General features: G+C 32.7%; 1 protein-coding gene and 1 pseudogene across 2 annotated transcripts; one reads left to right on the forward strand and one right to left on the reverse strand.

The window, feature by feature from the left end:
- The first annotated feature begins 634 nt into the window (after nt 1-634).
- LOC125875177 (uncharacterized) lies at nt 635-4,858 on the forward strand. Of its 2 annotated transcripts, XM_049556271.1 has the most exons (8): nt 635-1,391; nt 1,777-1,898; nt 2,172-3,008; nt 3,095-3,344; nt 3,580-3,745; nt 3,855-3,957; nt 4,113-4,423; nt 4,516-4,858. In XM_049556271.1, the coding sequence occupies exons 1-7, from the start codon at nt 696-698 to the stop codon at nt 4,228-4,230; spliced, it is 2,292 nt and encodes a 763-aa protein (XP_049412228.1). In that variant the 5' UTR covers nt 635-695; the 3' UTR covers nt 4,231-4,423; nt 4,516-4,858. The 2 variants fall into 2 exon arrangements, with proteins under 2 accessions (XP_049412228.1, XP_049412230.1); XM_049556273.1 differs by lacking the exon at nt 3,855-3,957.
- Nucleotides 4,859-5,022: 164 nt separating this feature from the next.
- On the reverse strand, nt 5,023-6,498 carry LOC125875178 (histone H2B.10-like; annotated as a pseudogene).
- Between the last annotated feature and the right edge of the window lie 7,181 nt (nt 6,499-13,679).

Consider the following 13,679-nt stretch of genomic DNA (forward strand, 5'->3'; position numbering starts at 1 on the left):
GTGATCTTCAATCACTTTATTGACCAACTAGCGCACATTTTGGGTGCAATTTACTTTTTTTTTCTTTTTGCTGAATTAATTCAACGATTAAGTATTTTAATTTTACTTTCACCGTTTAGTTCAACACTAAAAAAGTGTTCTTTGATTTTTGGTTGAGAGTTTTGGTCCATTCTTTTGTTTATGTGGTAATTAAGATTAACATTGTTTGATTCGATGCGTGTTGATATATTTACGTTGGATCCTAATGCATAATGGACAAAGCAATAGCACAAGTGGCTTTTTTCTTTTAATCTCCTTATTACGAGTTTTGTAGATTTTGTTGCATTAAGACTTTATATATGTATCTGTTGACTATAGTTGCACTGCTATAGTATCAGTTCCTGAGAAGCTGTCTGATTGGTCCATGAGATACCAATATGTTTAAGAATTTAAACGATCAAATGTGGTGAAAGATTGGCTCTTGGCATATATAATATGGAATCTTCACACAAATAGCCGGACAGTTTTACTGTTTACTTTTTCTAGCCGGTATACATAAGCTTATATACAATTATCCACATATTATACCTCTGCTGTGTATTCTTAGTTTAATCAGTTTATGCATTTGGCTATTTCCTTATAGATTGGCAGTCTCCGGTATCAAGGTGGCAGAGTGAACAAGATAGGGTGAGCATCTGGGCAATCATTTCCTTGCAATGTGGCAAAATCAAGAGAGTGAACATGGGGTGAATAATTCCCATGCTCGTTGTGGAGAAAGGAAAATACAACAGAGGACTGACATTGAAAACTCAAACAGTACAGGCCCCTTTTTATTGTATGATCAGGGAATTGTTATGGGAAATGCTAGCTTTGATGGTGCCAATGAGGCTTGTAATGGACGTGTGGTGTCTCAAAGCCAGAATATGTTGGAAAACAAATCGGAGGATAACCGTAGTATTCTCTCAGATCAATCTAGTGATCTTGGGGAAATTGAACGCGAGAGGGTGAGGCAGGTTTTTCAGGACTGGATGAGCACTGGTGTAAAGGACCATTCTCAATCATTGAGTGTCTCACATAAGAACAACTGCTTGGGGGCACCATGGTTAGGGGAAAATGAACGAGAAAGGGTGAGAATCATAAGAGAGTGGGTGAAAATCAACATTCAGCAAAGTGGCGCGGGTTCTCCAAGAGATGAAGGCGCTGCTGATATCGGTTCTCAATTCGAACAAGTGCGTGATGGATCTTTGTTCAATCATTCTGAAAATGGAGAGAGAAAATCCGTGCGTATGTATTGCGGCAGAAAAGTCCTTCTTGATTTGCTGATGAAGTTTCAAATGGAAAGGCAAAGAGAAATTCAGGGCTTATTGGAATGTAAACCTGTATCAAACTTCACATACCGCAATCGGATTCAGGTAAGACTTGAGTAGAGAATGCTTTTCATGGAATGTGCATTTTTAATCTTTTAGTCTATTCTTGTTATATTATTATGGCTGCAGATTTTCTGTTGGATTCATAAAGAGAAAGTTATTGAGTGGATTATAATATAAACATGTAGAATATTAATTTAGTAGTCGGTGAGCCTGGTTCGTGAAAATTTAATTAATTAAGGATTATAATATAAACATACAGGATACTATTAATTAATTGAGTGGAGTGAATATGAATAACAAGAACATCTGATTGGATTGGATATGATTTGATGTGTGATAGTTTGCATTATGTTGATTGATCTACTTTTCATTGAAATTTGTTTGCAACATATGGTTTTTCCTGATAGTGTTTCAAACCTTCTCACAGTCATTGCTCAAGGGTAGATTTTTGCGGAACGAGAGATTGATGACCAGTGATGAAAGAACTACATCAGACGCTGCAAGTGAATTGGGCATACTGAGACAAAGTCATACTGTATCTTATTTAAGGTAGAGCAAAGTATTTTTCTTTGGAATGTTAGCCTTTTTGATAAACCCATGCATGGATTACGTGCTTCAAATGTAGTAACTCACTTGATTTCTCTCTTTTGCTTTATCGAAATTAATGGCTCTCGCCTTAGTCTACCAATCTTTGTTAGAAGCTGCTTGGTTGTGCTTTTCTTTTGTTACTTTTTTTAGTAATTAAGTGGACACAGAAATCTAGCAAATAAATTCTTCTGTCCAAAAGTCATAGGTTATATCTTAAAATTGTGTGTGAAACAGGAAAGAGATTTTATCCAGATTGGTCGATAATGCTCGTAATTCTACAAAAGATGTGCAGCTGAATGCCTCTTCTACAGATGACCTGAATCGTCATCATCGAAGTGAACAGTCTCAATCAAATAATGAACAAGAGATAATTGATGAATCCTATGATCAATCTGAACTCGATAGTGAAGAGAGGGAAACTGATGGATCTCATGTAGTCGGGAACTCAGAAAGCATTACATCTGAGGAAGTAAACCAGCAAAATTCGGTTGATCAAATAACTGAACATTCAAATCAAATAGCAGCTGTTGAAAGTGGTTCACGAGGGCATGTACGAGAAGACCATGAACCCTTTCATGATAATGATGCACCAAGAAGTGAGGCAAGTGATACTCATGAAGTATATGATCATTCTCATGGCTTGATAAGTAGTACTTTTGAGGACTATGTGTGGCAAGTTTTATCATCTCAGGCAGAGGATCCACAGGACGTTGTCACGGATCATGAGGAAAGAAACTTGCGACAATCAGAAGCGCCATATGAACTAGTTATCGAACATGGCGAAAGTAAGCAAATGTCTTCTTCTGAACACAATGAAACGACAAACAATACTACAGAAGACATGAGCGGAAGTTGGCAGGAAGATTCTGCAAACCATTGGTATCCAGACAGTTCGGAAAATGATACTGAAGAACAAATTTATGAGCAAGAACAACATGAGGACTGGCAGAGTAATGATTGGCTGGATATGCCTTCTAGTCAGAATGCTGGATCCATGAGAAGGGTTGATTCATTTTACATGCCTGATGATGATAGTGTTTACAATATTGAACTTCGAGAACTTCTTAGCAGGTAAAAGACTCTTGTTACCGCTGGATTATTCATTTTCTACGAAAAATTAATGCTTAAGCTATTTAACTAGTTCCTTAATGCTGTAGGAGGCGTGTCTCTAATCTGCTTCAAAGTGGTTTCCGTGAGAGTCTTGACCAGTTAATACAATCTTACGTTGAAAGGCAAGGTCACGCTTCTGAATGGTATATGGATGGAACATCATCATCCCCTGATGATACGGACCACGAGCTGCTTCAAGAATATGACAATCAAGATGGGCCTCAGATAAATAGTGAATCTAATCCCTTTGCCATGACTTCACTACATGTGGAACCTTCTCTGCAGTTGATAGGAACAGTAAGCTCACCTTTATATTCCTTGACAATTCTACTTGAATTTAATTAGAGAAGTTGATTTATGTAGCTCTCTCCGTCCCAATTTAAGTGTCTTACTTTCTTTTTTAGTCTGTTTCAAAAAAGAATGCCTCTTCCTACATTTACTAAGGTTTCCAATTCCAACACCTGAACACCATACATGACAAGTTTAAGACCACAAGATTTAAAGGACTCCATACTCGTTTGATCTACTGCAGGATTGGGAAATCATACATGAGTTGAGGAATGACATGGTTAGGCTTCAGCAGAGGATGAACAATATGCAGAGGATGTTCGAAAAGTGTATGGAAATGCAAGTTGAGCTCCAACGCACGGTTCATCAAAATGTTTCTGCAGCCTTAAATCGATATGCTTGTTCAACAGGTTAGATTTCACATCTAAAAATAGGTTCTTGTATCCATATTATAGTTACACTTCTCCTGAAACGGACATGAATTTAGAATAATTCATTACGTTTCGTTCTATTGATCAGATATTGATGCATGTGAGGACAGTGTGCAATCCAAATGGGATAATGTGAGAAAAGGGATTTGTTGCTTGTGTTCTAATAGCAGCATAGATGCCTTACTGTATAGGTAAACTATATATATATAAAGATCCTTGTCCATTCATTTCTCGAGATTCTATTTTTGAGCAGTCTTAGAGACTCCTCTTCCTTCCTTTTTTCTGGTTTTTTTTGGATGTTTGAATTCGTAAGCTCAAGGGAATTATTCATTCGAAATTGATGCAGGTGTGGACACATGTGCACATGTTTAAAATGTGCAGAAAAGTTGATCCAGCGGAACGGAAAATGTCCAATGTGCCGGGCACCAGTAATTGAGGCGATCCGAGCTTTTTCTATACAGTAATGTTGGTGCAGGGGGGTATGTGCACATGCTCAAATTTCCAGTAAAATTGGTCCGGTGACGAGAAAAGCGTCCAAAATTACCCGCCGGTAACGTCAAATAATAAGTGATCCGAGCTTTTTCTGTACATAACTGGTAGAAAACTAAACAATACCTGTGAAGCAGAGTGCATCCGTTGCTGCTTTAGCTTGTCTGGGTAAGTCGTCTTTCCTATGTGACAATCCTTTTTGTGTTTTTTATGATTAATTTGTCTTTCATATTTTCATTAACATTGAACTTAATTTGCAGATGTCATGTTTGTAAAACTAATATTATAGGTGAAATCTTTTAGACCAAAATTTTCATCTATATCCACTACGTTCCCTTGATGTAGTGCATATATTCAGTGTGCTGTGGATAGACTTATTGAAGCTTTGTACAAAGAAGGAGATCATATAGAAGTGCAAGTCATTTTATCAACGACGTTTCTAACCATGCGTCAGCTGTACATCGGAAATTTCTCGATTATAAAAAATGATTTCCCTTCTCACCATATGTAAATTATGATTTAAGTGATGGAATAGAATCATCTGTTTAGATGGATTTACTTAAAATTCCAACTTTGTACAATGCGAAATGTGTTGTAAGGTAATCTATTTTTCTTCCTCTTATAACCTTTACATGTTATTCGTCGGCAAGTATAGGAAACATTGTTTGTTAATTATTAGATCCAACGTGTTGTACTTTATCATGAGTAGAATTAAGCTCTACTTGTGGTGTATGCAATTTAAATTTATTCGGGGCTTCGAAAAACCAAGGAAAAAAAAGGCTCATTTGTCGTGGAAGCGGAAGAACTGCTGAAACTATTACAAAAAAGAGCCCGATATTTGAATGCAGTGATTTTCCCAAATCAAGCACCTAGCTAGAAAAGGATAGTGTAAACCAAAATGAAATAAAAATATTCACAAGAGCTACCTAACTAACTAACAATTACGGCTTCGACTTCGACTTTTCAACACTAGTCACATAGTTAGCAACAGCTTTGGTCCCTTCAGCAATTGCATGCTTCCCTAGCTCCCCAGGCAGCACCAATTTCACCGCATCCTGAATATCCACCGACGTCAACGTGGCGCGTCCCACGTACTTCGTGAGGATCGCCGCTTCATTGGCGATCCTCTCGAACATATCACCCATCAAATTATTCAATATCATCATAGCCTTTGATGAAATTCCCATATCTGGATGAACTTGCTTCATCACTCTAAACACATACCTTCTATACCCTTCACTGGGTCCCACTCCCCCACCCACTTTCGCCCTCTTCTTTTTCCTCTCTCCTCCTCCTTTTGCTTTCTGGGCCGGGCCGGGTCGGGTTTCCTCTTCTGGGCCTTCTTTTGATCCGCTTCCATTTTCGGAGGCGTAGGCATCTCTTCTGGTTGAGTTTCATCTTCATCTACTCGTTGGGCCGGGTCGGGTTTCCTCTTCTGGGCCTTCTTTCGAACCGCTTCCTTTTTCGGAGGTGATGGCATCTCTTCTGGCTCATCAGCTGGTTGCGTTTCATCTTCATCTGGTTGTTGGGCCGGGTCGGGTTTTCTTTGTTGGGCCTTTTTTCCTTCGGATTTGTCTTGAACATTAATGGTTCTTTTAGGCGTAGGTTCTTCACAAGGAGGTGGAGTAAATATTTCGAATGATTGATTTTCTTCAGTCAAAGTTTGACTTTCGGTCTCCGTTTCGCCGGAGACGACGACGGAGACGGTTTCTTCCACCACTTTCCGGGCGGTGACCACCGTGGCACGGGCCCTTCCTCTACGCTTCTTCGGCGCCATTTTCGAATTTTATTTTTTTTTCTCGTTTTTTCCCTCTCTTTTTTGGAGTGTGCTTTGAAAAATGTACGGTGGAGTAGTATATGAAGAGGGGAATTTTCAGCTTTTTCACTGTTGAGAGGTTTCTAAGAGAGTGACACGTGGAGTACATGTGTTGAAATAGTGGAAGTTACAAGATACGTGGGTAAAAATGAAGAGTAAAGAAGATTCCAGCTTTCTTATCAATTTTCATTGTTTCTGTTTTAAAAGCAGCTAATTTATATGTTGGAATTAACTTTGTGTGCTATAATACTTTGTTGGAATACTTTTTAAAATTAATGCAAATAGTAGTTATATACCATCTATTTGCTATTAAGTTATATATATCTAATATACATTATTGTATAATTCGCAATGTAAGAGGTTTTAGTTCCTTCATTAGCATGATTTAAGCACAATCATCTCTCAAAATCTTTTTTACATCATTTTAATTATATTTAATTATTTATGAAGGATATTTTTATAAACAAATATTTTTAGAAATATCTTATGTCATATATGTTAATTTTAATATACTTAATTAAACACTTTATAAGAAATAATATCGACATAAATAATGTAAAAATAATTACTAACAATATTACAAATATTAGTATTACTAACATATGATATTCAATATCATTTTTATATATCAATCACAGGATTCAATCTTGAAAATGACGTTCATTTGCGATAATTTGTAGTAGCGTATAGCGATCGAGCTAATTCTCACGTTGTTTATGATAGTGTCACATCCCTTTGGTCCACTGAGAAGTAGTTAGGGATTGTGACAATTAATTGGATAACCATGCATGTGGAGTATTGTTCCTAAAGGAAATAATTGAATTTTGTTGAAAGCTTTCCTCGGATGATGTAAAAAGACAACAAAATCATTAGTTTACTGTATTTTTACACCAAGATTTAAGAATGTGGATTTTATTAGAAAAGTTGTTGGGTATCTAATTCATTGTTTACCTAATATTATATCTCAGACTTCATAAATTTATTTTTATAAGTTAATCTTTTGATCAGTCAGTTTTTATAGTAATTTTCTTTAATAACAGAGTTAAGCTTATCTAATTTATTGTTCATCACCAATGTTAGGCTCTCGTATAATAATGCACAGTTGCACACGATCAAGATCCCAATGATGGGTGAGGAAGGAGGTGTTGGAATTCCATATCGATGGATTTAGATGCACTTCAACTTTTTATATGTTCTTGAACAATTCTTCACCTAATGAGTTAGCTTTTAAAGTTGAGTTTAGCTCGATTTCATTGATTCAATGAATCTATCTATGGTTACCTGGTTTAGGATAATGAACACTATCGGACCATACTATCACTAGAATATGTGCATAGTGCACACACACAAATGTATTGAGCCATAACGGTGACAGTTGACACCATTGTTATAAGTATACAGAATGGACATTATTCATCCCATACAATACAATACAGTCAACAACTCTTGTCTATCTTTTCCAAATTAGTTCAGTCGCAGTTGAAGTACTATTTTCATCTTCCTTTAGTTGGTTTCTTATAATTCAATTCACTGCAATATATTCGTGAATCCAGTGACTTATCTATCCAAAAAATAATAACTATAGGAAACGTTGGCTTTTCTTTTATTTTTTTATTTTTTTATGTATATATAATAAGTGTTGAATTCTTTTAGATTTTATACGTGTATTTACTTTTTTTATATATTCTTAATGAAAATTTTGACTCTGTCACTGAAAGATATACAATATATACATGTATGTATTAGTTAGATGTGTTGAGGGTGACTTTCATTTGTAACCATATTAATAAATAATGATGTGCAACATTCTAAGGCATACGATAAAATTGTACTAAGGAGTCATAACTCACATGGTCGATTCTATATGATTGTCTACGCTTTAAATACTCACGTTGCTTATCATATATTTGTCACATCCTTAATTGGTCCACAGAAAAGTTGTTAGGGGTTGAGTCTTGAGACATTTTGACATGTCCTTTGTTAATTTTCTAAAGAAAGATTTCCTAAATTAAATAATTTTAAGTCTCGAACAGTACTATAAATATATATATTCTCTCTTCTATGCTTTCAAATGTTATAAAAAACAAAAGAAAATGATTAATTTTACAGTACTATTGTAGGTCAGTCAAAATGAATGGGTCTACTACATATAAATATTTTGCCTCGTTGAGTCTATTTTTGCTACCTGGTTGATAATGAACCTATAACGGAGAATATGGACAAAACCCAAACAACACTTATTGGGCAAAATAGTACTATAGTCAATAACTCTAGTCATTTGCATTTTTGTGCGAACACATATTGTGTCGGTGTTCATACAAATTAAATTTAATTCAATTTATCATAGTTAGTTAATTAATATGTTGGTCAATCATATTCTCAAAGACAGAAAAAGTCATTGTTAAGAATTTCAATGGAAGTGTACGTTGTTAGCTATGAACCAATATAGATAGTTCTTTCAAATTAATTTATCAATACAAAACGTTTGAAAATTATTGAAAATCATTATTTGATGATTTGATTTGTCAAAAACGGAGTAACTTAGGGTGTGTTTAATAGAAATGATGAAAATGCTTTCTTAAATAAATATGTATTTCAGAATGGATGTGTTGGAGAGTGGAAAGAAGAAACATAGTATAGAATTAAACTTAAATTCATTACTTTTTAAGCAAATTTTTTTTTTTTCAATTCTTAAAAACTTGTTTTCTAGTTCTTCAAGAAAATTAAATAATCAAACATGAAAAGATTTATAAACATATTATTGGAAAACTTTTCCCTCCATATCAAACAAAACCTAGCGCATTCAAAAAATTCGTCGACAATAATTGCCATTGATACTCATTCCTAAGTATTTATTTACTTGTCATAATTACTATAAATATTTAATTGAAAATAATATTTGTCATTCTATTTAGAAAAATTAAGAGAGAATTAATCTTTTTTTCCTATTTGTACTCTTTCTTTAACAAATATACAAAGATTATAAATGTGGTGAAGGAAAAAAAAAAGTAAGAAATAATGAGAGCAATTATTTTTTTTAATACTGATTAATATTTTCTTGAAGGACACTATTGAAATTAAATGATTGTAAGACATTTTTTTCCTTACCGTCAAGTGGCTGAACACCCATGAAAACCATACTTACTATTTAAACTTCAATCTATTTTATATTGACAAGAGGTTAAATCTCAGGAGATTCACATGATTTATGAGCATTTCCAATCAATCAAAACTACAAGACCAGTTATTAATTAACCAAAGGTGAAAACTAAAAAAAAAAACAAATTTCTCAATAAAATCTTAAGTCGCGCAATAGTTAATTCAGAATAAAAAGGAATAAAAACATTTTTCGCAAAACTTATTCATAGTAAAAGGAAACATATAATGCAACACTTTTTATACACATCAACTATGGTACTATACCATAATTTCCACACATCATTTTATTTCATCACCTAGCTATATATAATATAGAATCTATTCTATAAAAAAACAGAGAATATAAATATAACGTGAATAAGGAACTTATTAACCCTAAAAAAATCAAGGGCTATAATATGTCTTATAATTCACATGAAATTAATTAACTAATACTTTGGATATAATAAAACTATATTAATTCATGAGAAGTCTTTTCTTAACGGCCATACCTCGAGAAATTTCATTACATGATATGAAGAACTTCTCCAACTCTTCATTTCCACCAACTTCAAAAAATTCGAACTGTGAAAACTTCCTCTTACTAAGCAATAATTCCCTCGGTTTCTTCGGAGCCGGGGGAGGACAGCTTCCGACTATCGGAATCTTGTTTTTCCGACAAGTTGGTGTTCGACACAAATCTTCACCAATATTATGCCTAGAAGTACTACTACTATTAGTTTTGTTTAATATTAATATTTCTTCTTCATGATGTCCTTTGGGGAAAACTTGGTTTAAAATTTGAGGATCTGACATGAAGTTTAATAAGGGATTTTTTTATTTTTTTTTGGTAATGGAATATTGGTAGATGAAATGAAATATGATAAAAGTAGCTAGGTTGAAAATAGATGGAGATGGAAAGAGGTTTGGGTGGGTGGGGGGTGGGGGTGGTTAGGGAGGGTTGGTTCAATTTTTTGTCCTGTTATTTTATTTCTTATCTTGTTAAAGGAAATTACGTCTTCTCGTTTCTAAATTAATAATAAATAATATTCGTTATGTAGTCTGTTTCATCAATAATGTCCATTTTCTGTTATATTCACAGCACTTTCACCTTAAAATATGACAGCCAGTATTATTATCTTTACTGAAAAAAGTTTTAAATACCTTTAAATAAGTTGAAATTAAATAAAAAAAAGTCCTTCATGAATAGTTTGATCTAATCTCTATTGTCAATGTTTTCATCCAGAAATGTTCTTATTAGACCAAACTATTAAAGGATGGTATTTGTCCAAAATATTAATAGCAAAAATATTTTCAGACGAAACTATTAACGATTTTTTTTGGGTTCATAATCATTCCATATAGTCTAAAAACATTCTTCATCCTTTTCTATTATTTTTATCTATCCATTTGATATTAGAAATTTTTCCGAATAGCGTGGCCCGTGGATAGTATTTCTTTTTCCCAACCCTCAATTCATACAATTAAAAAAAATTACGTCACTAATCTAGATCTGCATTGAGGAGTCAATTAAAAGTGGTTGAATGCTATTTACAAAACAAAAAAAAAAAGTCTTCATTTTTATAGCTTATACTTAGTTAAATTGTATTTTACTATATATCTAAAAATAAACGAGTACTATACGTTTAATTTGTAACGACACAGTAGCATTAAATCATTTAACTTTTGACCATGGGAGATATACATTTGCGCAACATTAAATTAGTTTGGCTGAAAGTAATACTTGACTTTTGTAAATATAGAACAGACTAGGACAAATAACTTAACATTTGAAAAATGTAGTAACGTGATGAGTATGTCTACTATTTTGAAAAGAGTAGATAAGGTTATTCCGTTTTCTCCTGAATATATTGACGTATTCATTCTTAATTAATGGAGTAATAATTATAAAATGATTATTATTTAAAAAATAAAATCAGACGGCTGGTTTGATTAGGGTAGAATCCCGGTGCTCACTTTATATTGGTATTATAATACTTTTGAATAGCCTTAATGAAGACCAAGGGTCGTTTGGTGTGAAGGATAAATACAAATAGTCTTGAGATAAATATTTAGTGGCACTTAATTTAGTGTTTGGTTGGAAAGTTTGGAATAACTTATCCCAAAATTAATAAATAGTACCAGAATAAGTTATCTCTCTTAAGTGTGGTATGATAATTCCATCATAATTTATGATGGGATAAATTTATTAAATGATAAAACTATCCTTCAAATCCTTTAGTTATGAACTTCCGTCTAAAGAGTACTATTGGTTTTAGTATTGACAACATTTTGCTGGATTTGTTTGGAAGCTTCAAAATGGAGATATTTTTACATGGTAAGGCAACTCTTCTTTCTGTTCTTAAATTTTTTTAGGGGTTAAATCCTTTTCTTCTTTTTTTCTGTTTTTTGTTTTCCAAAGCTGAAACTGAGTTTTTTCGGGGTTAAATTCTATCATACATAAAAATAATTAAGCTAAATAAGATGGATGTTTTGTTTTAAAAAATAAATAACTAAAACTCTATAAAATAATAATAATAATATATATATATATATATATATATATACAAAAAACTAAATTAGAGGGTATTTTTGTAATCAAACCATTTGTTTATAGAAAGGATGTAATGGTTATTATTTTTAGTAGAGCAAACCAAACAATCAATTCAATAAGAAATAAGGTTAGGATAACTAATCCCAACATAACTAATTTCAACATAAATAATCTCAGCATAACTAATTCCACCATAACTTGTATTCAAACCAAACAACCTGTTAGGGTAGTGATACTTGTATGCTCAGAACTTATTTTTCAGCCTTGATTTGAATCTCTATAGAACAACTCTTTTAAAAAAAATTACTATACAAAATTTGTTAATAAAAGATAACTTTTGAATAATTGATCAACAACTAGTCTCCATAAGTATTTTTTTTTTCTTTTTTTGAAAAATATTTTATAAAATTTGAAAAAATTGGCCTATAAATCTACATCGCAATAATTGTTTTCCAAAATTAAGCCGTATACTTGCAAATTTTTTAAAATTTTTAGAAAGACAGGCAGTAGTTTTAGCAGGAAAATAAATAGGTGTCTCCCTTATCTTACGGGCACCGTGGCTTTCTTATCTCTTCCTTCACCATGTCTCTTTCTTGCAACTTGTCTTTATTACAAGAAAAAATAAACAATTAAATACATTACAATCTGCATGGCATTGGATACCATTTGGGAATTTGGAATTGTACATCAAATCCCACTGCATATTGATGTTGATATATACCATTCACATGAATTTTTCACTTCTTTCTTATCCTTATTACATGCCTCCATATTTAGTAATACTCATCTCCTTAAATTTTACTAGTCTAAAATTATTCGATATCGAATACTTAAGGTCCGTACAAGTTAACTTGAATGTAAAGAGAAAAATATGAGAGAACTTTTAATCTAGCTCAAGAGTTCAAATTAGTGTTATTCAATATGTTAAGTACTTTTAACCTAGCTAGAAGATATGTTATTCAATATCTTCTGAATTTATAACCAATGATAAGTGTTTGTTCGTATTTTAGATACATACGTCTTTATGTTGTAAAATAATTGTTGTTACAAAAACAGGCTAATACCAATATAATAAATCATTTAATCATTGAAATCGAATCGAGCGATAAAAGATAACACAAATATTTGGAACTTCTCCAAATCTATAAGATTGAGTGGAAGTGTTTTTCTATTTACATTCCTTCATTCTTTATATAGAAGCATAGAACAAAGTTCAATTTCATTCATCAACTAACCCAAAAGTCATATGATTTAAACCTCATTCACACCAAACATCCAACACAATCCCCCTATAACATTCTTCTTATTTTTTTCTGTGGTTGAACGAATGTCTGTTGAGACCGACAAGAGCTAATAATATGGCAATTCGTACGTCAATTTTCATGTGTTGTTCTATTATCCAACAAATCACTATCCAAATAATTGCACAAATTATATATTATTATTTATTAATTCAATCCCATATATCCATTATAAAAGAGACGATGATCCTCGTAATATCCTTAAACTAAGCTAATTAATAATTGTATGGTACTCACAATTCTATATTTTTATAATTACCTAATTGTACTAAGTCCAAATTAATAAATAAATTACATTATTGCATTAGTTCCAAGGGAGATAATGAAAGATTTTAGTACTAGCTAAAGAATAATATATAGTTGACAAAAGGGGGAATATTTTGTGTAATATATATGTAGGAAAAATACAATACTCAAAGCATTGGAAACCCCTAGTTGTGGGTCAAGTGTAGATGCACATATCACAACCCAACATGTAATAGAATCCAATGGTTTCCGTTTATGAATGGTAAGAGCCCGACATATTTTTCAACTATTTCATCAGCATAGTTCTTTCACCTAATAATTAATCCAAGTTTTTTCAATAGAAGATAAACTTTTTTATTATTCTTGAAT

Source organism: Solanum stenotomum, chromosome 8, assembly GCF_019186545.1.
Source record: "Solanum stenotomum isolate F172 chromosome 8, ASM1918654v1, whole genome shotgun sequence".
NCBI lineage: Eukaryota > Viridiplantae > Streptophyta > Magnoliopsida > Solanales > Solanaceae > Solanum > Solanum stenotomum.

Excerpts from the sequence above, each read along its gene's own strand:
- LOC125875177 (XM_049556271.1), top strand. The coding sequence starts at position 696 with ATGTGGCAAAATCAAGAGAGTGAACATGGGGTGAATAATTCCCATGCT. Across the intron at positions 3,746-3,854 it reads TCGATATGCTTGTTCAACAG|ATATTGATGCATGTGAGGAC; the intron begins GTTAGATTTCAC and ends TCTATTGATCAG. Across the intron at positions 3,958-4,112 it reads ATAGATGCCTTACTGTATAG|GTGTGGACACATGTGCACAT; the intron begins GTAAACTATATA and ends AAATTGATGCAG.